The sequence below is a fragment of the Passer domesticus genome, chromosome 15 (genome assembly GCF_036417665.1).
Source record: "Passer domesticus isolate bPasDom1 chromosome 15, bPasDom1.hap1, whole genome shotgun sequence".
Classification (NCBI taxonomy): domain Eukaryota; kingdom Metazoa; phylum Chordata; class Aves; order Passeriformes; family Passeridae; genus Passer; species Passer domesticus.
The window spans coordinates 10207297-10233603 of NC_087488.1; the positions used below are offsets into that span (position 1 = coordinate 10207297).

The following is a 26307-nucleotide window of genomic DNA, read 5'->3' on the forward strand; positions in this document are numbered from 1 at the left end:
CTCCCTAGGAAAAGAAACATACAGTGACACTCAGGAAGAATAATTCCTAAGTGGAGTTGACACTCCTTCATGGTATTTTAATAAACATCTCTTATTAGAGACTAGTTCCAGATAGAGATAGTAAAGCTCAGAGGAACATGCTTTACTGCAGGCATGCAGTGCGTTCCAATGTGGGAGCTTCAGATTCTTCTCTGAGTGCAACAACTGCTGCTTATTGTTAATGTTAATGGCAAAAATGCAATTGCCTTTTGGCATACATCATGATTAGAGATGTCTTTCCCACTCTTCCTTGTCTGTACCCCCTGAATGTAAAGAAATATCTCCTAGCATTGAAACCCTTGCTCTACAAATTCTCGAGCAGGGATTTCATGAAGTACCTGAGCAGACTTGTTGAGCTCCCAGTCTGAGATCTGTCACTCTCTCTGCCAGACACAATTGCCTTCCATGTCTTCCCACTGAGCTCACTTGGTGTGACTCCTTGACGAAAATAAATCGCTCTGTCATCGCAGCCGATCCCCCAGACCTAGGGGAGCGAAGGGCTTGGTGAAGGAAGTGGCTTAGAATGCAGCAGGTATCAGATACAAAAAAGGTGCAGTGGTGCAGAATTGAGCACAGAAAACTGCTGGACACAGCATTTTCCTTTTGTGATCTTCCTTAATGCTGACACTGTAGATGCAGAACAGAATTCTGTACCAAAAGGAGTCTGCACCTCCCCGTGCCACACAAGACACGTGCTGGCTGTCACCTTCAGGTGCAGAACTGCAGGATTCAGCCTCTTTCCCTCCCAGCAGTTCAAGCCCAGGGTCCCTTTGTTCAGCCAGCCCTCACCATGTGAACAGCTCCTGCACTAGAAGGAACACACCCCTTGGAGGTAACATTCCCTTTAGAGGGGGATGTAAATGCCCTCTCAGCTGCTCCCCAGCTCTCTTACCTGGTTGTTTAAGCCTACAGTTACCATCATCATTTCTCCAACCATTTCAATCCAACTTGTCCCACAGGGATTATGTGAGTTCACTCCTCTTCTAAACCACACCTACAACAACAACAAAAAGTCTAAATTTTTCTCCTTCTGCTCCAGCAGGAATTTAGTTTCTTTAGTGGATTAGTCTTAATCTCTAACACTGACTTGCCACATTGTCTTAAGAAATCAATTACTTCCTTGGTTCTTTATCAGATAAAGATAAAACAATTCACCCAATAGTACCCACACTGTGTGCCCACCTGCAGCCAGAAAAGCCAAAAAAGGAGACTTTTTTGTAGGACTTCCTGTGACAGAAATAGCTTTTATGCTCTTGGAAATATACTTTCTATTACTATCACCATGTAGGCTATCTTTGATCACTCTGAATGGGCTTCTAAATAGTGTTCTTACATTCAAACCCTAGAAGCAGAGCTGCCAGAGGGAACTGTCAGGGGAATGTCTCCAGCAGCAGAGCTCTTTAAACTGTCTTCCCTTAGATCTGGCTTTACCCATCTGGAAGTGTCTGTGGGCTGGGCACCTGGAAGAATTCCCTCTGTATTTAGCCTATCTCCATATAGTCATAGTAGCAAGCAGCTCCCTTAGAAGCTGTTGGTTGAATCCCATAACATCAGGATGCTTGACTGCCCTGTGTCAGATCTGAAGGAAAATGCACCAGTTTATCTCCATTTATTACAGTGGATTTATGTGGCAGATGGAGCAGGCTGGGCACAGCCTGTTACCATGGCTCAGCTGGCAAGTGTTGACTCACTACAGCAGAGAATCTCAACAGAACTGCTGCACAAGCACAGAGCTCAGGCCTGGCTTTGAATTCAGTGTGAAGGAGCAGGGAGTGGGACTCCATCATCTTTATGGGTCCCTTCCAACTTAAGACAGTCCATCATTCTCAGTTAAAACTCTAGTAAGAAAGTGATCACACATCCCCATAAGAGATATCCCACCTAATTAAATACCAAAACCCCCACATTAAAAGGCTGATGAAGAGGGAACAGTTGCAGTAAGAAGACAAAAAAAATAGCATCATGCAGGAAAGTGTAGATGAGAATACTCCCCCTGCTGCTTCTGATGTAAAATTCAGTCCTTGTGGAAACAGGAGTCACTTCAATTTTAATGCTTAAAATCCCTTAGAAAAAGCTCCTCATCCAATCCCCACCACATCCCCATCCACCTGCCAAAGCTGTCTGACTTGGGTTTAGAAAATTCCTTCCAAAAAAAAAGCAAAAAGTCTTCCTTAAACTCAACTCAACTATCAGAAACCACAGAGCATTCCCATAACAGCAAGGGGTACTAGAATTCCCCAAACCATGGGGATGGAGAGTCCAGATCACCAATGCTTCCTGTGCAAGTTGCACTCCTGTTTGAAAGCAGCAGACAGGGAAAGGGAAGAAAAAAAGCAAAAGCAGAATGTGAGGCCTCTTACTTTTCTATCCTTTGTAACACACCACACCACATCAACACCCACGGAGACGTGCATGATCCCATTTTCAGAGCTTGGAGACTCCACAGTACTCCAGGAAATTCCTGCAAAGACAGAACCCAGAAGCCATTGTGGGTTACTTTCTTATTCAACACTATACAAATCAAAGGGGTTTGCAGCCAGACTTAGCAAACTTTACCTTGAGGGTTATTCCTATCAATTCCTTCTCTCACAATAGCTTGCCCTTCCCAGAGAGTTGCCCAAAGGAGGTCATAGGGTCCACAGCTGATCTGTACAACTTCACCAGGGGTGGTGACTAAGGACCATGTGGAACCTTCTGGATTGTGATGGCAGACATTTTCTCTGTACCATACCTAGACAAGTTTAAAAAAACAAAACCAAATGAAATAAGGAAAAAAAAATATCATTACAACAATGGAACCATTGAGACAAGAGTAAAGACAAACTGGAAAGAACATTTCTCCTTTAACAAGAGGATTGTTTTATGTAGTGTATGGAACTCTGACCTTTAAAGGCATGTTTTCTTAAATGTTGATTATGCAGTTGAAGCTATTTCCTTATGTACTAAGGGAGGAGGCTGTTCTACAGAGCAGCTTTTATCATGGAACACAACATCTGGACTGGGTACAGTAACCTATTGCTACAAGTTCTGTGTATATTTCAACATTTAAACCACTTCAGTGTATTTCAGGGCATGTTATATAAACCAAGAGTGAACAAATACATAACATAAAAATGTTACTGTTAGCTGAGAGCCTGGCCTCACTTTTACTGAACAGAGCTTGTCACAATATGGGGGGAAAATTCCATTCTCTGTGCAGCCTTTGGTGACATTCAGCCATTTGCTAGTCTGGGACTGCAAATTTTCTGTAGATCACAGTCAAAATAGGAAGGTCAAACATAGAAAGTATCCTGTGGAAGTCATATGAATGCTCCACAGCATGACTGCTGAGTGCTAAATCTTCATTTTTAGGAATACTTTAATTCCCCAGGGACTTTCACTTGGGAAATAAAAGCATTTTACAAATTGCAGTCAAGTAAGCCTTTAGACTGGGATGCTTGTCACGTATTACTAGAAAGTATGAGGAATAGGGAGTTTTATTTTAAACAGTGTAAGCAGGATTGCTTGTCTCTCCAGGCAGTGCCAAATGTGACTGAAAGCTCAAGCTATCTGTTAAAAGTATTACGTTCTGAGACCACAAGTTAGAAAGTGTCTACACACAAAGGAATATTAGATACATGCTGTAAGAAGGAAGGAAGAAAAGCAAGAGTCAAATCTTCACAGGACTGAGCAAAAGAGGAGACCCCATGGGAGGCCTAAAACCAACCACAACAACAGAGAAAGATGTATAGTTTTCAATAGAAAATAAAAAGAAAACATTTCAGAGCTGGATGCCATATTGCCAGGTCAGGAGGTGATCACTTTCCAATCAGTAAGTCTTTCAAAACCATTTTGTAAACTCTTGAATTATCCCTGTCTCTCCAGTCCAAAGGCACAGCACAATGCTTCACCAGAACCTCTCTCAGGTTTTAAGGCTCCTTCTCCTGGTTCCCAGCACCACAGTCAGCATTCTGGGCATTTTTCAAGACATAATATACTACTACTCAGCCCCAGGTTTTAAGATTCACCTGTTCATAGAGGTTAAAGGCTTCCATAAAACAACAACCCTAGAAGCACTAAGCCTTTCCATTTAGAACACAAATTGTTACATAATGTAGTCCCAAAGCAGCTTTTCATCCTCTGCCAGATGCACAAGCAGTGCATTTCCTTACCAGTATAAGACAATAACAATCCTGCCTTGCTATACAAGTATTTAACTCCTTTTAACTAGTAATTGTTATTAAAGAACTCAGGGAACACACACATACCCTTCCTTGCAGAGAAACTGCCCACACTGACAGGCGGCCGAGGGGCTCGTCCGTGATCTCCCATCCTCCGACGGAGATGTCATTGAAAGGGTCTGGCAGCTGCTCTGGCTCATCATGGGACACAATCTGGAGCAAAGGGAAGGAAGGTTGATGAGAGGACACTGCAAACAGGTGACTTGGCTGGTGGCATAACTTGTGTCCTGCAGATTGGTTATGTATCACTTCCTAGAGTGGCTGAGCAGGGAGATTCTCCCTCTCATTCAAGGCCTCCATGTGCAGAGAGGGGAAATGCTGCCAAGGTAGTGTGAAGAAGTCTGTGTTTTGCACCTTAAGGAGTTTTTACTCACAGAACAGTGCATACAGAAATGGAAAGCTGAAAGATCATAAATTACAAATTTTGAATATTCTTAGAATGGAACAACAATTATTAAAGAACAGTTATTCACACAGATAAATGACATAGATTTTGAATGATTCAAGGTACCACCTTGAATGAAAGTGCTTTGTCACACAACCAAAGGAACTTAAAAAGTTGATCTGAAATTTGCAAAGGATCTGAGCATCCATCTCTAAGTGCATCACCATATGATCTGGTACCTTATTACCACAGGTTTCCATGAAAAATCCCAGCCTTCCATTTATGCTTGCAGGAATAGCAAGTTGGAAGTGAAGGAATCCAAGTTCAGCTAACAGAAAAGTCATACAAAAATAACTTCCCTGCACTTCTAATTGATAATTTCAGACAATCAGTATTTAGTATGTAAAAGAGATCCAGAACCTTTGCCCAAACGTCCCGTGATTTGTATCTCCTGTATCTGATCCATCTCCTGCGTCTGACACAAGAATTCCATCTCTTATCCTTTGTGTAGGTGCTGGGGAAGTCTATGGCGTAGGTCCAGCCCTGCAAACAGAGGTTTTCTTGTAAGAAAAAGAGGATCAAGGGAAGCTTGAAGTCATAACTCAGAGCAGTTCTGCACAAGAGTCACAGCACAAGTCACTCTGTGTGTCTCTAGAGCCCTGATTAACAGATCAGCTAATTCCATGAATGATTTATGAATCATGCCCAAATTACTCTGGGTGATATACACAGAACAAACAAGACACAGTAAAACATTTTACTTTCTTCATAGTAAAGACCTTAAATAACAATAGCATTCAGTTGCCAGGATTTCGTGGCCTGATCAAAAGAAAAAAGCTTCTGTAGAACCTCCTATAGACTTCAAAAGCCTTCAAACAAGATCCTTCTTTCTGTTGTATTGGAGTTGAGCTATTTCCCAGAAAGAAGGATCTATAGCAAGTTTTATTTTTACAGACTTTTTTACACTTCTATAAAAGTTTCTTCCATTGTACAGAGTAAGGATTCCCAGAATAGATCTCTTTTTGGTATTGTTCACCTACCCCTTTCTCTGTTGGTTCCCCTCCAATATTTTCATCCACATACCAGTCAGACTCCCACTCCCAGTGTGGTGAAGGCAGTGTGAAACTATCAAGCTGCTGGTGTTTTAGCCCGCTCACATCACTCCACTGCCAGCGGTCACTGGGCAGTAATTTCTCACAAAAGCCACCAACTGGATTCCAGCGCTGCCAGAAATAATAAATAAAGTATTTTGTTTGAGATCACATTATCTCATTGCACACCTACAGGGAGTCATGACACGTTTATTTGCTGAAGTAGAAGAGGAATAAATTCTTGGGGTGAATGAAAAGTGCTCACTCCATGAGCTGCTCCCTGACACAGCCTTTGGGGGAAGCTTTTTTAAATATCAAAGAAGGGCTGACTGCAGAGCTTGTCCCAACCAAGTCATTTTCAGCTACATAAATAGGACCATCTGATGCTATATTTTACCAGGCACTGGGTTTTTTCCTTTGGTGATGTATGGCACCATGACACTGCAGCATTAGAGTAATGGATGGCCTTGGTATCTCTAATCTGCTCCCAGAGAAAGATGATTCATATCTTGTCTGCTCAGAAAAACAGCATTGCCTCTGCCAGGAACAGTGTTGAGAGAACTGTATCAGCAAATCTCCCCTGGATCTTACAATATTTCCCCTAATCTGCCTTGAATCAATTACAGAACTGATAACACAAGGATTTTCACCAATACTGTCATTTTTTCCCCCACACTCCTACATACTATAGAAATACTGTCAAAATCTGTCCTGTAATAGTCTTACATTTTAGGGCTTGTGGAAAATGAGTGGTGCAAAATCCATTTATAATTTTTACACAAAAATATTATTTGCTGTTACTAGAAATTTAGCCTTTTATTTAGAAAGGCTAAATTGTCTTGTACATTATCTGCAAACTACTTCAGTTTAATTTCTTCATTGCTAGCTCTTGTAGAGTATTTCTTTTTGTGCTTTCTAGTATTTTGTTTTCCATTTTTCATTACCTGGAACAGACAAAATGAAAGTTTTAAAGTAACAAATAAAATTTTAAATTTTGCATTTTTAAAGAACGTGTTTACACAATAAAAGGAACATTCTTAAATGGCTGAAAAGCTGCATCAATATCAAATAATGTATAAAATTAATTTGTTGTACTTTTGTCCATGCAGGTAAGTTAATGTCTCTTCCCAATTTATAGTCATTCCATTGCCCATTAGAAATCAGAGAAATGTGCTCATCTTTTTCAAAAGAAAATCCAACATTTTCCTCTCCCAATTAACTTTTGGTTAACTTATGACCAAATTTGATAAATTTCCTTTAAAATACTATTTTAAAGACATTATTTTGAAGTGCATCAGATAGAAAGGATCATCTTTACACTTCTATGAAAAAAGTTGGAAACATTGTACTTTAATGGAAAGTTATGCCTTTATTAGAGAAGTCTTTGGAACACTAAGAAGTAGCATTGTTTAAAAAATAATATATTTCTCAGAATGTTTTATCATGTATAATATATTTCTGATCTTGGTTGCCTGGAAGTTACGTGGGACATTTTCTTAAGGGGATTGTGCATTTGTCACTAAGGAAAGGAGAAATGGAAACCACTCAGTGAAAAGGGTGAATGCTCCAGTCTGAAATGGCTCACACAGAACAGGCTGGAGTTCACACTGGCATTGCTTTTCTAGGAGCAGGGAAGTGTAACTCCTTTGGGAATTTAAATATTGCAGGAATAACCTGGTATTTGGCACATATATGTACTCTTCAGAAACTTCTGATAAAAAAATGAAAACAAATAAAACTGATCAATCCTCCTGTGAGAAAAACACACGGAGACAGCTGATGCAGGCTGTGCTGTCAGTCCAAGCAGTGGCTGTGTGAGAGGTACTGTACCTGTCATACCTGGTTCTCATAGGTTTCCTCCTGGTATCTGATGGGAACATCTCCTGAGAACACGTAGGTGTACACCTGATGGTCACAGGCTATTCCCCAGCAGCACTGTTTGACAGCAGAGACACGCTTGAATTCCAGCTGTGTGTCCTTACAGAGCTCCCAGTACTGGCCAACAGTAGAGAGAGTGTAAACCCTCCCAAAAATGTCAACAGCCCACAACAGGGAACTGGGCATGGCCATATCTGAAAGGCAAAAACAAGGTTATTGCTGGAAATGATGGGTACAAAAATGGATCTTGAATCTACTGCAGATCAGTCATGCTCTGAGCCATCATCAGTCAAATTAAATAAAGATGTAAGGGATGATTTTTTAAAAAGAGCCTGTGCAAAGCTGGCAGCCAGACCTCTTTGTCAGAGCTGTGCAGCCAACACCTCTCAGATGTCCCTGAAAAGTCGTAAGAAAGATCTTTCTACCAGACCTTTCTACTGTGCATGCTACAAGAGCTCAGAAATAAACAGGACAGCTCTGGCAGGCTGGGGACAGACATCAGTTCTGAGCTGGGGTGAAGCAGCACAGACCACAGCAGGCAGCTCCACTCTCAGGATCTGGGAATGCTGGTGGTGCTACACACCCTGCTCATCTCAGCTCCACAAAGCCCTGCTGTCCCCTGATCCCTCCTTCTCAGCCTCCTCTCTGTGTAACAACACACCTACACTGGCACAAAGGCAAGGATGTGAAAGGAGCTTCTCCAAAAGCACACATCTGGTTTTAAACCATGGACATACTGCCTGCTTCTGCCAGGAAACCTCTTTCAAAGCATTCTGGACCAGATCCAGCTTTAGGATCTTTATAAGTAGGTGTGATGAATTTAAGTACACACAGAGCATGGTTTGGCAGCAGAGACCTGGTTGAGTTCCTTTCTGGTTCCACCACATAATAACCTGTCATTTTCTGGGCGCTGCAGCCCTGCCCTCCTCGAGGGGTGAGGCAGGTGCACACCAGCCCTTTCAGAAGTCAAGAAAGGCCAGGGTATTTCTGTCACTTGACCTTCTGGGTGCCATCAAAACAGACAAATTTTGGTAGCTCTGTATGTTTGACAGTCAGAATTGCTAATGAATGTTATGAATTTTGCATTCAGCTCCTTTAACTATGCAGTAGGGAACTGCGAGAGGGAAGGGGGAAAAGTGGACTCAGATCCCACACAATGAAAGAGGAATTCTTGCTGGGAGTCAGTGTGGAACACTGCTTCTTTGCTGTCAAATGGCAACTCTGCTTTTAAGACAAGAGCCTAAGAAGAGCTGCCTGCCTGCTTTCTGATAAAAGAGGTGGCACACAGGGACTGACTTGCACTCTGTATGTGCATGGCACTGGTGAAGCTGGGGAGAACCTCACACAGCTGGGTCAGTGTCAAAGAAGAGCACAGGAAATTCCCCTGGGATCCCAGGGAGAATATATCAGGAGTCTTTGCTTCATAGAATTGCTGCTGCTAAGTACCTAAAAACCTGGATCCAACAAGTGAAGAACAGGTAACAGTGATAAGAAAACAGCAGCAGAGAATGAGCGATACCAGGGGAAGGTCATGAGCAAAATTCTCCTATTAGTTGTAGCATAACTAAGATGAATCCTCTGGTTTTCACCCTTTCCCCTCTTTGATGCTGGGACTTTGAAGGCATGAACCTTTGTCTGCTCTTGGATCAGCCATTTACCTTATTTATATCCTCTTATAACGGAGGATATAAATGGAGTACAGAAAGATATAACATGGATAATGGAACAAAGTGAAGAGGAGGTGAAAGTTAGTGTGTGTATCACTGGGAAAATAAAGGCTGTGAAAATAACCTTCCAGTATTAGCACTTAAAATTCTGCAAAACAGTGTCTGTAACAAAAGAAAATATTATACACTTCATCTTAAGTAACCAGAATACCAGAGAGTCTGGAGTGAAGGAAGCATTATAGATAATGAAACAACAGCAGCTACCTAGCCAGGTAACAAAGAAAAGTGATGCTTGGGCCTCTTAAAGATGGACAAAGGTACAAATGAAGGCCTGTACCTGGAATGACAGTCCAGGCAGGCAGAAAAGTACCTGGAACAGTTCGGGAAAAGGTGATGAAAATTCCAAAGATTATGACGTTAAGAAAAACATAGATGGGACAATTAAAATAATGCAGGCTAATGCAACTGGTTTAAAATACTCAAGGCAGCCAAGACAAGTGAGAGTTTCTACCATCTATTCTTCCATCTGAACTTTTGAGACAGTGCTTGGGGCATCATGGGAAAATCCCAAATGCATTTGGGATTATAAACTTTAAAGACTTCACTTTAGGTCCCTTTGCACTGGCTGTGCTGCACAAGATGAAGACAGATACTGCCCAGTTTTGAAAGATGCTCAGTGCTGCTGGCTTATGTGCTTTGCAGTGAAGGCAGAAGTTGTCAAGTATCCTCAGGGGTGTGGAAAAAATCTGATCTGCTGAATTATTCCTCATCCCGCAGCTCAGCCAGTAATTTTGGATAGAACTAAAACGCTTAAATGAAGAAAACATATTGGTAATTAAAATTTCCAGTGGCCTGGCATATCACTAATTGCTACAGAATTCAAGAAAAAATATCCCAACTCCTTGCACATAATAAAAGCAGTGATGCTCCTCGGGAGAGCAGGGCCCTGTCCCCGAGTGCAGGCCGTGGCAGGATGTGAACCACGCCAAGAATGGACGTGTTCCAAGGCACACCGCGCACGCTTTTCTCCTCGGTGTCACACGAACCGAGCGGGGACTCCTCCGGCACCCCCGTGCAGCCCGCGGGGATCCCAGAGCGCTCCAGGGGCGCGGCAAGGCGCACACCGCGCCCGGCAGCCCCGCACGGGCATTAACGCCGGATCGGCTTAGCAGCCGTGCGCCACCGGCCTTGGGCGGCACCGGGCCCGGCACAGCCCCTCTGCCCCGGGCCCCGCACAGCCCCGCTGCCCCCAGACCGGGCACAGCCCCGCTGCCCCCAGACCGGGCACAGCCCCTCTGCCCCCGGGCCCGGCACAGCCCCGCTGCCCCCAGACCGGGCACAGCCCCTCTGCCCCGGGCCCCGCACAGCCCCGCTGCCCCCAGACCGGGCACAGCCCCGCTCCCCCCGAGCCCCGCACAGCCCCTCTGCCCCGGGCCCGGCACAGCCCCGCTCCTCCGGGCCCGGCACAGCCCCTCTGCCCCGGGCCGGGCACAGCCCCTCTGCCCCGGGCCCGGCACAGCCCCGCTGCCCCCGGCTCGGCACAGCCCCGCTCCTCCGGGCCCGGCACAGCCCCGCTGCCCCCAGACCAGGCACAGCCCCTCTGCCCCGGGCCCGGCACAGCCCCGCTGCCCCCAGACCGGGCACAGCCCCTCTGCCCCGGGCCCCGCACAGCCCCGCTGCCCCCAGACCGGGCACAGCCCCGCTCCCCCCGAGCCCCGCACAGCCCCTCTGCCCCGGGCCCGGCACAGCCCCGCTCCTCCGGGCCCGGCACAGCCCCGCTCCTCCGGGCCCGGCACAGCCCCTCTGCCCCCGGGCCGGGCACAGCCCCTCTGCCCCGGGCCCGGCACAGCCCCTCTGCCCCGGGCCCGGCACAGCCCCGCTGCCCCGGGCCCGGCACAGCCCCGCTGCCCCCAGACCGGGCACAGCCCCGCTCCCCGCGGGCTGCGGCAGGAGGCGGGCGCGGGGCTCCCCCGGGCGCCCTCCCCGCGGGGGCTGCGCGGAGGTGCCGGCACCTCCCCAGGCTCCGCCACTGCTCCCGACAGCGCTGGAGCCGCCGGGAAGGGCGGCGGGGGCCCGACCTCCACCCACCCTTCCCTGCCCGGCCCGGCCCCCGGGGAGCGAGCGGCGCTGCCCCGGCCCGGCCCCGGGCTCGCCCCTTACCTGCCTCCCGCCGCCCGGCGCCGCTCCCGGCGGAAGGAGCCGCCGCGCCCCGGCAGGGCGGCCCCGCGGAGCCGCGGCCGGCGGGGAGCGCCGCGCCCACACCGGCTCCGAGCGCCGCCGCCATTGGCGCGGGCCGCGCGCGTCACGGCCGGGGCGGCGGGGACGGCGACAGAGCTGAGCAAGGGACTGGAGCGGATCTTTGAGGGAAGGCTGAGGGAGCTGGGCCTGTTCGGCCTCGAGAAGAGATGTCTGAGAGGGGACCTCATCCATGTGTAGAAATACCGAAAGAGGTGTCAAGGGGAGACCCTGCTTGGTGGTGCCGGGCACTGGAACAGATCGCCCGGAGAGCTGTGGAGTTTCGTGCACTGAAGATGCTCAGGGACTGTCTGGATGCCATCCTGTGCCATGCGCTCTAGAACGACCCTGCTTCAGCAAGAAGGTTGGGCAGATGAGCACTGTGGTGCCTTCCAGCCTGACCCGGTCTGTGATGCTGTGACTGTGGAAGGGGCTCTGCGGGCAGAGCCCGTCCGTCTGTCCGGCCGCTCCGAGCGAGCAGGGGCTGCAGCCGGAGTGAGGGAAACCAGCCTGGGCCTGAAGGTGCCCTTTGGCACCAGGGAATGCTGTGCCTGAGGTGTGAGGAAGGAGGTGGCCTTTCCTGTCACAATCCATGGCAGTGCAGTAGGAGCACAGTAACAATCCTCCTTCTCTGGGTGTCACCAAAGGTGCTGCTTAACAGTTATCACAGGATATCACACACTTGTCCTGCTACAAATGATAACCTCCCTTTCAAATTGCTTGCTGGTACATCTCAGCCTTTGCCATCACATGCCAGTTCATTTTGAAGTGAGACAGAAAATCTGACAAGACAGGCAAGGACTCCCATGCCTGTCCATTCAAATATCTGAACCAAAAGTATCCCAGGCCTTCATATGTCTCACAGGCCAGTACAGGAGCTGAAAAAGCATTGCTGACCTCTTTCAAAGGGAACTGCTGATCTGCTGTGAGTCTTGCCTGAGGAGTTTCTAGTTGCTGCTTAAGGAGAATGCGTCTGCCTTGCTCTAGCCCTGTGGGCTGCGGGTTCTGATGGTTTTGGTGTGCAGAGGGTTGTGGTTTGGAGGGCTGATGCACACATGAAATCTCTAGAATGGTTCCTGTGTGAGGCAAAGCCGTCCAGTCTGGCTTGTTTCCTGCTGAGCCCCCAGGACACTTGACTCACTGCAGTGGTTTTGGTCCCTTGCACAGACTGGGGCCTACCTCAACGCAGAATTTTTGCTCTCTATTAGTGTTTTGATTATTTAGTCATTGTAGCAAAACATATTTATCAGACTTAGTACAGTTTAGATCTTAGAAAATTCGCTTTGCAAGATTTTCAGTGGCTGTGACTCTGATACACTTGATGTGTACTCAATCCCGTGGCCACTATTAGCAGGTAGAAAACAAGATTTTTAGTTGTTTTCCATGGGAACTAGATTGCAGAAGAATTTATGGAGCATTTCCTGTGTTTTTTCACAGTTTGGATTTTGAACTGCAGTCTATAATCTCACAGAATGGCAGCAAAAATGACTGGATATGCAAGGGGTTTGGACAATAAGTCATTTACGAGTTCAGTTTTCCCCTGGTTATTTTAAGGAGGACATTACATGTGAAACCAAACCAGTGCTCTCCCTACCACTGGCAGCACGTGCCTTCTGTGTGGCCAGGGCTCTGCCACACCTGTACTTTGATGTAGAAGTTAGGATTGAATTGATGCCTTACAAGAACTCTCTCTGCTCTCTTCACTGCTGAGCTCTGCTTTGTTCAATTGCTGGTGTTGCAGTAGAGCTCCCATTCTGTAAAGAGCTGATGAGGAAGCTTGTGCAAAGACAGATGAATATAAACGAATTAGCACTGGGTTAATGGGAACGTCCCTTCCAGTCTGTGAAAGGTGCACACTGGGTCTTCTCTAAATGGCTGAGAGAAAGAGAAAGAAAACACACAGATATCCGTCCTCACTTCTGTCCTTCAGTCCCGTGGTTACTGCATGACTCAGGAAGAAGGAATTTTCTCCAGTGAACCAAAGCCTGGTCAAGATATCTTCAATCCTATTTCACTGCTTTGCAGTCAGAGGGGGTTTGTGTCCTGCTCTTGGCTCTTCCATGCTTTCCCAAACCTCTCTTCTTTAAAAGAGGGATTTTTCCTTCTTAGGTAACATTCATTTTAAGGAAGTATCTTTCCCCTAATGAGGAAGTGCTGCATTGCATTTGTGTCTTAAGATTTTTTATTCAAAATCCTCATGCAACACTTATACTGCTACAGTTAAAGTGAGCAAGAGAGCCCTCAGAAGAGGGGCCCCTTCCAGCTGGGTCACCTGCCAACAGAGGAAGGGGACAGAGGGCAGGAGGGCAGGGATCCCCTCACCATCCCGAGGTCATGTGCCACTGATGCTGGCACTGTTTGCCTTTGGGGTGCTGTGATCTGTGTCCCCGTCTGTTTCACAAATTTGTTTCCTTTTGAGACAAATTGTTTAATGACTTCTGATTTTTATGTTCCCCCCCCCCTTTCCTATGCAATGCTGCACAGGACCTGTCATGGGACGGAGTCACAGCGTCTGCCACAGTGATGAGGCTGTGCTGGGGCCTGCAGGGAAGGACAAACCAGGGATTTCCAAACCAGCAGATTTGGTGGGACACACAGCTCAAGGGATAAAGGTATGGAGGGAAGAGGCAAGAGTTTTAGCTGGACTAAAAGACATTTAAGATCTTTACAGCATCTGGCCTGGGCAGTCATTGGGAGCGTGGGTTTCAGGAGCAGCTGAATCTGTGAAAGTCTTGTTGAACTCATTCCTGCAGTTTGCAGTACGGGAGGCAGCAGCATCCCTTTGCTTTCCCCTTCCTTCCTGTAGTGTTTGTCTCTTAACTTTAGTGTTTCTTTGAACCATGAGAGTTTTCTCCTCCTCTCGGTTTCTTTTCAGAAACGTTCCATCTCTTTAGAGCATTCCTACCCTGTGCCACCATCCCAGAGCTCTTTTCCCTTTAACGGTGACGTGCGGAGAGAAGGGGATGTAATAGTTTGCAGAATAACCATCCTCATCCTCACGCTGCACAGCCCGCCCGGCAGGGACTGCCTGTCACAGAGCGGCTCGGTTGGAAGGGAGCTGAGCTGAGGGGCCGAGCCCCGTGCGGGAGCAGGGTCACCCCGAGCGCAGCAGGGCCGGGCGCGTCCCGAGCGCCACGGGCTGAGGGGGCGCACGGAGGGGCCCGGGCACTGCCCAGCGCCGCCGCTCGCCCTGCGGCTGCCCTCGGTGCCCGAGAGGGGCACCCGGTACCCTCAGCTGGGGCAGCGTGAGCACAGGGCCGCGGGGTGCCGGTGCGGGGCTGTGGGTGTCTGTGCGGGGCAGCCGGTGCCGGTGCGGGGCTGTGGGTGTCCGTGCGGGGCAGCCGGTGCGGGGCTGTGGGTGTCTGTGCAGGGCAGCCGGTGCCGGTGCCGGGCTGTGGGTGTCCGTGCGGGGCAGCCGGTGCGGGGCTGTGGGTGTCTGTGCAGGGCAGTCGGTGCCGGTGCGGGGCTGTGGGTGTCTGTGCAGGGCAGTCGGTGTCGGTGCGGGGCTGTGGGTGTCCGTGCAGGGCAGCCGGTGCCGGTGCCGGGCTGTGGGTGCCGGTGCCGGTGCGGGGCTGTGGGTGTCTGTGCGGGGCAGCCGGTGCCGGTGCCGGGCTGTGGGTGTCCGTGCGGGACAGCCGGTGCCGGTGCGGGGCTGTGGGTGTCTGTGCCGGGTGTCGGTGCGGGGCTGTGGGTGTCTGTGCAGGGCAGCCGGTGCCGGTGCGGGGCTGTGGGTGCCGGTGCCGGTCCCGGCGGGGCGCGGCCCCTTTAAGGCCGCGGGTTCCCCTGCGCCGCCCCGCGGAGCCGCCGCGCGCCGCTCGGGGAGCGGCGTCACGTGGGGCGCGGCGGCCTCGTGACCGGCCGCTCGCGCAGCACCGGGGCCGCCGCCGCGCCCTCCCCCCGCCGCGGGCCGCTCGCGCCGCCGCCGCCCCCGAGCTCCGGCGCCCCCGGGCGGGGCGGGGCGGCCGGCGCGCGCCGGGCCCGCCGCCGCTTCCTGGTCGGCCCCGCGGGACGAGGCAGCGCCGGCCCAGCATGGACAGCAAGCCGCTGCTGCAGGAGCGGCCCCCCGCCTACAGCCCCGCCGCGCCGGGCGCGCCGGGCTACGACTACGGGCACGGCAACTACGGCGCCATCCCCGCCCCGCAGCCCGGCTTCCAGCCGCCCCCGCCGTACTCGTACCCGGGCGCCGCGGCCGCCCCAGGTGGGTGACGGGGGCTGCGGGCGGGGGTGCCGTGGCCGCGCTGCGGGAGCTCCCGGGCCGGGCGGTGCGGGAGCGGGAGCTCCGGGCGCTCCCGGTGCGGCTCCCGGGGCCGCCGGGGCTGTCGCGGCTCCCCCGGCGGAGGAGGGGTCCGGGTGCTGCCGGGCGCCATCTCCCTCCGCCCGCCCCCCCGGGGCCCCGCGGGCTGGCGGTGCGCTCTCCCCGGAGTCCCGGCGGGGATCGCGGGCGCCCCGCACGCGCGCGGGGTTCCTGCCTCGGAGGGGTGGCAGAGCCACAGCTGAAACGGAGCCCAAAGTTGTTCCTCGCCTGCGCTCCGCTGCGCTCTGGTTAATGTTTGTTTTTTCTGGTACACTTCAGTAGTCTGGGAGGGACTGAGTCAGGTGAGTAGAGGCAATGCTTTCATTAGCAATTAATACCTCTGCCGAAGAGCGAAGTAGCCTCTCAGGAAAGAGGAATGCTTTGAAAGTTACAGAAGTTGCACAGCAGACACAGACCCCGTCTCTGAGTCGAGCCCTGAGGCTATAGATTGATTTTCCTGTTGATAACTTGTTTTCCTGCAACGCAGGTATTAGTGGTTATTTTCACTTTGAATAGTGAGGTTGCCAGACTTCACAGATGACTAACTTGATTGAAGAAGGTCTGAGAACTTGGGAAACAAGCTCAAAATGGATTACAACTGGGCAAACTGTGCCTTTATTACACTGTGTGCATCTCACCTACCGTTTCAAAAGCTTTTCTTAAATATAAAGTTTTTAATGTTAATAAAGCAGTTAAAGCCTCCTGTCTTCTATCTACAGCCATTAAAGTTACTCATTCTTTTGCTAACAACATGGACTTTCTTAAAGTTGGGGGTTTTTTCCTATGCTATCACTCCTACCTTGCTTTCCAGTTGGAAACTTAGTATATGCAATTAAAGCGTGAAACTAGAGGAAGATTTATTCTGTTTCAAATAGTTTCTCTGCTGGAGTGGGACATTCTTGATGTATAACATCTAGAAGTGAAAGCTGTGGTCATTGTTTAAACAGTTTTTCCCTGGTGCTCAGCAGCACTGAAACAAAATCTTGAAGTTAATTATTAGCTCAGTGTCCTTTTGGGATGGTTAAATTGATACTTGGGTTTATGGAGTGGCTTAGCTATTAGATGTGCCAGGTGTTCCAGTTCTGATTTTGATAGTCCTTAATCAAGACTACATTCCTGTTTATTATTTTCCATGTTTTGTTGTCATACTTGTAAATTATCGTTGTTCTGTGTGGTGATTGAAGGTTTTTTCCTTGTTTTAGGGTATGCTGTTCCTCCACCGCCATCACAGCCAAACTATTCGAGCACGTACACCATCATTCAGCAGCCTGCCACCACCACTTCTGTAGTAGTAGTTGGTGGCTGTCCTGCCTGCAGGTAAAACGGCTCTTGAGGAATTCAGCTCAGTCTTGGGTTCTGTTATTTAAAATAGAGGGTTCTGTTATTTAAAATAGAGGTATCCACGTGGTTCCTCGGTTTTCAGTAGCTTTTCTTTGTACGTGTATTGCGATTAACTGAAAGGCAGGAAGGTCTAGGAGTGGAATGCTGTGGTTTGTGAGTTGGGAGCTTGTCCTGGTGGGCTCGTGACATGTGCTATAAATAATGCAAGACACTTCAAACATGAATCTGTTCTTTAAGATGGAGGAAGATCTGTAAGTGATACTTTTAATGAAATGGCACTTCAGTAACTGATGTAACAGGTCAGTTCTTGGGGGAGAGCATGACAGGAAGTCCTTTCTGATGTGTTTATGCTTGATGATGGTGAGTAGCTTGATTTTATTGTGAAACTCTGTAATCTTTGACCATAGTCACTTCTGGTTTTCTGGCAGTGCTGTGGAAGAACTTCTGCTGTTGTGGTGTGTGTTCCCATTCCCAGTTCAAACTGCAAAACCAGGCAGGGTGATTGTCAGTATTGGCTGAAAACACTGGTGGCTTAAAGCTTTAAAAGATCTCTAAAAGTCATTTAACTGCAGAAGAACAGAGAAATTGATAGACCAGACCAAAAATGTCAGTGTGCTGCAGTGGTGAAAACCAGAAAAAGTGGTCAGCTGTTACATGGAGTTGCAGCAAGAGGACAACTTCCCCCTTGGAGATCACAGCCATAAAAAAGGAAGGAGGCACTCAGTTTTCTCACTAGTGCTGTAAGTCAGCTGCAGTCCCTTTCACTTCTCAGTTCTTCTCTTCCTGGGATATTGGCCGTGGCTGAGGGCAGAGGGATTGCTGCTGCTGCTGCAGTTCAGGCACTGCTCTGCCTGGCCAGCTGTGACTCAATGCAGGCTCATTCCCCTCTCTTGAAGTGTGCAGGAGTTACCCTTGGGCTGTCTTGCAAGGAGGCACTTGGTACTCTGCAGGTCTGAGCCCTTCCTTGCCTTTCAGAAGGTGTAGGAAACCTGCCTGAGCAGCTGAAGGGATTCCAGTTTGGTGTGTGATGAATGTGACACAGGGTGTCATATGGCTGAGGCTGTCGTGGTAAAGTTGGTGTTTGTCTGAGAGTCAACACCTGCCTTCAAAGGTGGATTCAAATAAGAAGTCTCCTGTGGTGTTATGTAAAAACAGGTGCCTGTTGAAGTGGCACTAGTTAAGGCTGAAAAACCTGTACCAGCTGGAGCTATTGATCTGGAAGGTGTGTGTTTTAAACTGAGCTGTTCAGAGGATGTGGTAGATCCTGCCCCCTGAGTGATTCCATCAACATGCTGATGCTGTATCTCAGCCAGAAGACAGGGCAGATGTTGTGCATGGCTTGGAGGGAGGCAGGCAGTGTATTTATACACACAGGTTTTCTGGCCCTGACCCCAGGACAGCTCAAAGCATTTCACTGGGGAAGTGCTCTTGGAAATAGCTTAAAATGGGTAGGCTCTTCTTGCTGTTATTTTTTCTTTTTCTGGAAGTTCATAGAATATGCTGAGTTGGGAGAGACCCATCAGGATCATCTAGTCCAGCTCCTGGCCCTGTACAGGACACTCCAAGAATTCCACTATGAGCCTGAGAGCATTGTCCAAACACTTGCTGAACTCAGGCTTGAGGCTTCTGGGATGGTCTAGGAAAGACTTTTGAAACAATCATTTGTGCATTAAGTTATGTTATAATACATAACTTTAGCCAAATTTTTGAAAATGAGCAGTCTGTTGTTAGTTGTTTTTAAGTGATCTCACTTGAATAGCTTTCTTAAGTCATCAGGTATGCCCAGCTGGAAGTACCCATTGTGGACTCCTTCCTAAAGAAAAATACTCTCCACAACATCCTAGTTTACTCTCGGATCCTCAGTTTCTGTTTTAGGCTTTGAAAAAAATAAATTGTGAGGAGAACTGTGAAATATTCTGCATCAGGAAATCCCAAGGATGAATAAATGTATCTAGTAATGGTGTGTCAGTCTCCTTTGTCCTGTTACAGTGTTAGTTCCTAATTGTCCTGGTTGAGAAAAAACTCAATCATCTTTGACTTCTCAAGACCTTAAACACAGTTCTAGTTTACTTCCATGTCCTGGAAACCTATTTTATGACAAATGCAATGTGCAGCTACACTCTGAATACTGCCCTGAACAGAAAAGATGTTGAAGGGGCATTGAAAAATATTAAGTTATTAATGGTGCATTAAAAATTTTGTTATTAAACACCAGGTCAGTTGTCTTTTTACTTTCCTGATTTGATGGTGCATGGTTGTTAGAGAAGTCCATCTGCTTTAGATCACCAGGAAGAGCCTGTGTGTGGCTGTGGGATGATGTAACTGATGGAGGAACCTAAAGGCCATCAAGAGGATTTCTGCCATCAGGAGTACAAAGCAGTCTAGCATGTATTCATGTTGCTGATTAAAATCAAAACCATTTCCAACTTAAAATACGTGGTCTTGAGGAGAAATATGCAGTATTGGTTTCTTATTTGAATTGGTGTCTGTTTTACTGCAGTCATGAGTGATCCTGCAGTTAATAAGCTGGCTCGGGTACAGTCCATCTTCAGTCTTTTTTTATGGTATTTAGTCATAAAAAGTACAAAGTTTCTCCAGCAGCAGCCTCTCTGAAGTTGGAGATGTGCCCGTGGTGACTGGTAATTGCATTCCTGCCCTTCTCCCTCTGAAGCACTGCTCCATCTGAGGATGACTCTCCTGTCTCTTGCTTAGAGCTGTTCCTCACATCAAGCTCATCCATCACTGGTCAGTGCTGCTTTCTGAGCAGACTTCAGTTTTGATGTGTCCCATCCTTCCTTGCACTCTCAGAATGTCTTTGGTGGTTGCAGTCCTCTTTTCTCAGTGTGTGTTCTCCCAGCCCTGATGTACAGAGAATTAAACTGAGTTGCACAATCTTGTCAGGTTTATGGCTTCTAGTTGACATTTAAGGTTTGGCCAAGTCCTGCTTTTAAACTGTTTTATGTTCCTGAGTACGTGTTGAGTCATTACAGGCCCTGACTGTAGATATCCTGCTGTGGAATTATCTTTTTAGCTTGGAGAATGCAGCCTGGCTGCTTTACTTGTGGTCACTTTCATTTTCTTTTTCTCTGCCTTTTGTTGTTGGCGATAACTAACTGCTCAGGAATGTTTGCTTTCCTGTTATTTAACAGAGGAAAGTTCCTTTTAAAAACTGTAAAAACATTCTCTTGATCTGATGACTGCAAAAGCCAGTTCCCTCAAAATCTGGGGGAGAGCCTGTTGGGTTTTTATTTTCTTGTTTAACTGTGTTCAGTTTCCTGGGAGAAAGAGCAAGGGAAAGGACCTCCCACTGCTGCACTTTCACTTCTGACAGCTGCAGTGCATCTCCTGGACCAGCATTGTAGTGGGTCTCAGGTTATGCCAACACTGAGGCTTCTTCCTGAACTGGAAGATGAGACAAGTTTAATTAAAATTGTATTTATTCTGAGATGTCTTGCAGTGTTCTCTCTGCCACAGGTGTGGTTCTGGTTTGTTGTTGTGGTGGTTTTTTTTAATGGGGCTTTTTTGACTTGATAAAGTTGTAACTTCTGAGGTTTCAGTTGAAATTTTGTTTTCATCAATTACATCTCCTGAGGGAATAGACTAGAAAAATTGCACTTAGGTGATCAAGTCCTTCCAAATTTCAGCCTTCTAGTGTTCCATTATTTCAGTCACAAATGCTGTGTGGGCTTTGATAAAAGGCTGCTCAGAATACAGGATTTCAGTAGTTATTCACAAGTTTGAAATAAACTTCATGTAAATATTCTTAGTATAATTTAATTATATTTGCTGGCTAAATATGCAAGGAGTTTAAAAAAAGGCAACAGCAAAACACCTGTTAGAGAGCATGTCTGACAGTGTCAGCAGCCCTGAGGATTTTTGGTTTCCAGCAGCAAGCTGGAGATCCTTTTGAACCTTGAGAGTGAAGCAAACTCTGCAATGCCTTTGGAGAGGGCTGTGAAGAGGGCAGGGAAGGAGAAAGCCTCGATGGGGCAGAGTGGGGCAGATGCCACGAGGGCAGTTTGGGATCCTGGCTGGCAGAGCTGGGACCTTCCCCAGCTCAGTGCAGGAAGCTGCTCACTGAGCCCACAGAGAGGGGGGATAGGGCTGTGGCAGGGTCCCAGATGAGAGCAGCACAGCTCTGGCTGCTTCTGAGGGGTTCTGTTCCCTGGTCTGACCTGATTTGCAGACAATAATCAAAACACATTAATCTCATGAAGTCTCATTTCTTAGAAAAATAATGCACAGCAGGAATGTGTTCCCTAATGGGACTGTGTAAAAATAATAATCTGGTTTCTAATGCCTGGCCTGTCACTGGCCCCAAATTACAGCAGTGTTTTTTCTTAGAATCACCATTTGCCTTGAGGAATGCTTGTGTGATAGTTGGGATTTCATTGCAGCAATGGGTTGTCCTGGGAGAGGAGGGAGCTGCCCTGGTTTGTTGCTCACCCCAGCAGTGCTGCTGGGCTGTGTGTGCACACAGGGGAGGAGGAGCCCCACAGGGCTCAGTGGGGTCACCCTGCTGCATCTGCACCCCCAGAGAGCTCTGCTGCTGAGCTCAGCTCCTGTGCCAGGCTGGGCTCTTGCAGCCTTGAGCCTTGTCTCCTGATTGGAGCTGGAGTGAAAGCAGTGCTGCTCCTGCAGCAGGGAGGGCTGGTGGTTTGGAGGCATTTCAGTAGAGACAAACAGCTAGATCCAGGCTGCTCCCACTGCCAGCATTCCTCTGCTTCTGCAGCCAGGCCTCTCTAGAGGAAATGAGACCTAAAGCACAAGGAAATTCAGATAAACCTGTAAATACTGTTGTGCCTCTCACTTGGAAGTGATTTTTAAATATATTTGCATTTACATATATGTGTATCTTGTGCTGAGGACGGCAAGCCAGTGGCTACAGAGATTTGGGCTTGTGAATGTGGATCAACCATTCAAGATGCCATCAGGCTGAGGCTGGAGGAGCTGATAACCCTCTTCACAGACATCAAAACTGTAAACATCCAGTGCTTACTCAGTAGTTCCATATGTAATTGTTAATTATTTTTCTTCTGCAGCTGCAGGTGAGATTTAAACATTCTGAACATAGCTGCTGCTGTTGCATTAGCCAGGAGATGATGAAGGATCTCTGTCTGGTTTTGTTTGTATGTTCAAAATTAAAGATTTAGCATGCAGCTGCTATAGTCCATGCTTGTCCCTGGTCTGATGTTCCCATTCAAATCTAAACTTTGAAACTCAACCACCTCTGTGGCAGAAGATGGGGTATGATTGGAAGATTCGGGGTGGTTGGTCAGTGATCTTCGTGGAGGACAGCAGTTTTCTCAAGTGCAGTTTCTTTTAATGTCTTGCAGAGCTTGTGGTACAATCAGCCTGTCTCTGATTACCTGGGGTGACCCTTTCAATGTATTTCTAAGGTCTAAAAAATGCTGATAAGCCCACATTTAAATACTGTGATGTAGTGATAAGTCTAAAAATGCACGTGTTAAGTCAGACCAATGCTGTGTTCACAGATCTCATTATCAGCCTCTCATCCTGAGCATTTGACTTAAGATCTTAATGTGAGAGTTACTTTGAAAAAGGGGGTTATCTGAAAAACAATTTGGTTTCAAGTACTTGTCAGTGGGCATAATTGACCTTACTGTATGGAGCTGGCAGCTGCAGTTATAGCTTAAATGCAAGATGCTGCTTGCAGTATAAATAAACCTTTCCACTTTATTTTTAGAGTGGGAGTGGTGCAGTTATAATCAGCTTTTATGTGGTTTATGCTGTAGAAGAAAATTTATGTTTGGTTATGTTAGTGAATCCACAGTTTGAATATGGACTCTCTAATTACTCCAATCTCAGGTAAGATATACAAGCAAAAATATCCATAGTCTCCCTTATAAAAAGTATTTCTTTTCCTTTTTAAATTTAGTAACTGGCTAAGCAGTGGTTGGGTAAGTGTTCATCTAAAATTAGGTGCTGACATAAATCAGCAGAAGCCAAAAAGTGTTTGTGTGGCTAATGCTGTAATCACACTGTTAGACATGACAGGAGCTCTGAAGCATCAGGTGTGGTGTGGGGTCATGCAGGCACAGCTCTGGTGAGTGTCCCTGGCCCTGCTGCTGGCCTGGCTGTCCCTGTGCTGCAGTGCTCCCCCAGCAGTGCTCCCTTTGCTTTGTCCCTCTCTGGGCCTTTTCCCTGGATCTGGTGTTGAATATGAATGGCAATTTTGTAATTTTTAGTTTTAGTTTAACTTGGCATTTTGCACTACCATAAAACACTTCCAGTGACTCTGTTTAGGAGGAAGGGAGTTGAAAAATGATGTTTAAAGTGTCAAGGACATGTGCTGACCAGTGGACTTGGGCCCTGCAGGCTGATTGGAAGGGGTGGGGCTGTGCTCATCGCTGCTGGGGCTGAGCAGCTGTACCCCACTGATCCCTCTGGGTTTGATCAGTGTGTTTATTCTTTAAGGTCACACCAATAGACTGCTTATACTCTTAACTAAGCACACTGGCTTTCTTGTCAAAAATGTAGGTTTCAGGGCAGGAGCTGAATATGGAATTATTGAGAGACAAGGAGAGGATTTCAAAAGAGTAATGAAGTTGGGTGCCTGCAGGAGGGAACTGCTCAGTGTGTGTGGAAGGAAAAGAAGGCATCAGTGTAACACAGAGCAGGGCAGGAAATACAACAGCTGTAATGTGCTGTGTGCATTTGCCAAATATTGTTTGTGATGTCACTGAAATGCCTGCCTGGAAAAGGGGCTTTGCCTGTCTTGGGTGGATCTGCAGTGTGAAAACCAAATCTTTAATCACTCAGAAACCTCGAGAGTGTGTCTGAGCCTCTCCAAACATCCAGTGTGTTCCTGGGTTAACCTGGGGAGAAGGAGAGGCCTCACCTCCTGAGCTTGTGCTGCTGGTTTCTGTTTGCTCTGAGGGTGGTCAGCATTTCGGGCATCTCCCAAGTGCAAATTGCCAAATTCAGCTGCTGCATCCAGACCTGATGGTTCTGGCTGAGCACTGCAGAGTCCTTTTTGCCCCTGTCTCTGTTACTGGTGTGTTCCCAGCAGTCCTGAACTTCCTGGCATTCCAGCTCTCGTAGCAGAGTGTTCCAGGAGATGGCACTTCGTTTTGCCACAACAGTGCAAGGTTACTTGAATATTGAATGGAATATCTGTGTGCCAGAGAGATTAGAACAGTGAGAGATGAGCTCTGAAAAGTTCTGCTTCAAGGCACACTCCTCAGGACCTTTAGATCCCACCCTTTTTGCCAGAGCTGGACTGTGTTTGTAGAGTGAGTCTCAGTAGTGCAGGTCCTGCTGTTCTCTCCCCAAGCTCCACAGCACTTTGGAAGAGCCTCCTGTTCTCTCCCCATGGCTCATGTTGTGCTGAGTTTGTGGGAATAGCCACAATGTCAGCTCTGAGCTGTGGGACACCTGTGTGCTGAGACTCAAATCTATGTGGTGATATGAACTTTGTCTACATTTTTTAGTTGCCTTAAAAGAATGTAATGTGAGGACATGAAATGATAAAGGTACTGCTGGGATCAATGGTAACCTGACAGTTCCTTTATTTTATACCAGATACAGAATTAACTTCTGTCCCTGCAAACAGAAATAAAGTGCATTAAAGTGAGGGAAAGCTTAAGGGGAACATGAACTTGCATAAGCAGCAGAATAAGAACACTTGGAGAAGCCTTTGGCTTCTGATGGTGGTTGAGGGGAAGGGGAATGGTTCCCAGGTCTAATCAAGTTTCAGTGTTTCAGGCAGTTGCTGTAAGGAAATGGTCTCTTGAGCCTGCGCCTTCCTTCCTTCGCTCTGTTTACACATCAGGAGCTTGTCCCTGACTGCTCCCGGGGGAACAGCAGCTTGTTGGCCTTGGCACCCTGCTCACAGCCTCTCCTCAGGGTCACTCAGCTCTGTTTGCCTTGACTTCCACTGTACCAGGAGGATACATCTTGTTCAAGTGTTTTGCTAAACTCCAAATCTTGACTGTTTAATGTAACTGCACAAATTCCTAAAGTCTGAATTCTCTGGTTTACTGCCTTCATTTTGGGGGATGCTCAGATACAGCACTTCAGAAAGGAGTCAGGGATTGAAATGGAGGTAAATTTCTGCTGTCATAGGACTGTGCTGAAACAAAATTTCTGCGTGGTCATGGAGTTGGGAGTCAGCTGGAGCCATGTGACATCAATAATTAGTTCCTCTGCAGTTGTAAAGAGAGATCAGTTTTGAGAAGTAAAAACCAGGAACAAACCCCAAACCTTCTCCTTTATCTTGCTTTATAAAATGGTGTGGTTTCTCATGACTGCTGAAGCACTGAGTGGTGATTTGTTGATGCAAACTTGAGTGTCCTTTGACTGAGTCTTTTTCCCTTTTTGCAGGGTTGGCGTGTTGGAGGACACCTTCACCTGTCTTGGTGTTTTGTGTGCCATTGTATTCTTTCCAATTGGGATTCTGTTCTGCCTTGCACTGAGGCAGAGAAGATGCCCCAACTGTGGGGCAGCTTTTGGCTGAGGGGCTGAACGTGGACGTGCTTACTGAAGCTACAACTGTTAGCATACTCTTTCTAATGTAAATGTCATGTACAATCATTTTATTTGCTTCAGACCTGTTTTGTAAAGTGTGAAGGAATTTAGTTTCTTGCATGTAATTTAAACTTAATCTTTTATGAGCATGTGCATTGCAAAACATGAAAACCTGACTTGTTTTCCATGTTTAGTGGCACCTGTTGAAAACTAAATAAAACTGCTTTTCCTTTTGCAATCCTCAACTTGTGGCTGGATTATTAAATATGTTTCTGGCGTGTCTGGTGTGGTCTGAAAGCAGAGTAGTAATCCTGGCTACAACAAAGGGTATTTGCCAGAATCCTTATGATGATGATAAATGATGTTTAAGACTGTACATGTTTAGGGCATCAGGTATTTGGGGGAAGAGTTGTAAGTGCTGTGTGTGCTACCTCTATGGCAACAGCTCCTCTCCCCCTCTGCAGGCACAACTATTAACACACAATCAGAGCCCTGTTTTAATTAGTGAGGGTTTTGCTTCATGCAGGGGCTGGTGTTGGTTCACAGACAGCAGGAAGAGGTTGGGGCACTGCCAGCTGTGAGCTGCCCCGAGCAAAGGCTTTTACATCTTAGACTGTTGAATTCTCATACTGAATTATTGAAAGCTCAGCCAGGCTAGGCTGAGTTG

General features: G+C 47.6%; 2 protein-coding genes across 2 annotated transcripts in view; one reads left to right on the top strand and one right to left on the bottom strand.

Annotated features, from left to right (window-relative positions):
* Nucleotides 1-11595, bottom strand: part of TECPR1 (tectonin beta-propeller repeat containing 1) — a 25143-nt gene extending 13548 nt beyond the window's left edge. Inside the window, exons 1-9 of the mRNA XM_064390918.1 lie at nucleotides 11441-11595; nucleotides 7575-7807; nucleotides 5685-5867; nucleotides 5065-5187; nucleotides 4287-4412; nucleotides 2596-2770; nucleotides 2400-2500; nucleotides 932-1033; nucleotides 378-523 (exon numbers count right to left, since the gene is read on the bottom strand). Coding sequence (XP_064246988.1) covers nucleotides 378-523; nucleotides 932-1033; nucleotides 2400-2500; nucleotides 2596-2770; nucleotides 4287-4412; nucleotides 5065-5187; nucleotides 5685-5867; nucleotides 7575-7807; nucleotides 11441-11564 — 1313 coding nt within the window. The 5' untranslated portion in view covers nucleotides 11565-11595. The remainder of the gene's footprint in view (nucleotides 1-377; nucleotides 524-931; nucleotides 1034-2399; nucleotides 2501-2595; nucleotides 2771-4286; nucleotides 4413-5064; nucleotides 5188-5684; nucleotides 5868-7574; nucleotides 7808-11440) is intronic.
* A 3803-nt stretch (nucleotides 11596-15398) lies between these two features.
* BRI3 (brain protein I3) lies at nucleotides 15399-25885 on the top strand. Its single transcript, XM_064390933.1, has 3 exons — nucleotides 15399-15713; nucleotides 17012-17126; nucleotides 25497-25885. Exons 1-3 carry the CDS (start codon nucleotides 15545-15547, stop codon nucleotides 25627-25629), a joined length of 417 nt encoding a protein of 138 aa, XP_064247003.1. The 5' UTR covers nucleotides 15399-15544; the 3' UTR covers nucleotides 25630-25885.
* The last annotated feature ends 422 nt before the right edge of the window (nucleotides 25886-26307 follow it).

What these genes read in the sequence shown, in the direction of transcription:
- BRI3 (XM_064390933.1), top strand. Translation starts at nt 15,545, where the DNA reads ATGGACAGCAAGCCGCTGCTGCAGGAGCGGCCCCCCGCCTACAGCCCC. An exon ending in GGGCGCCGCGGCCGCCCCAG is followed by an intron (nt 15,714 to 17,011) that starts GTGGGTGACGGG and finishes TCCTTGTTTTAG; the next exon opens with GGTATGCTGTTCCTCCACCG. An exon ending in GGTGGCTGTCCTGCCTGCAG is followed by an intron (nt 17,127 to 25,496) that starts GTAAAACGGCTC and finishes CCCTTTTTGCAG; the next exon opens with GGTTGGCGTGTTGGAGGACA.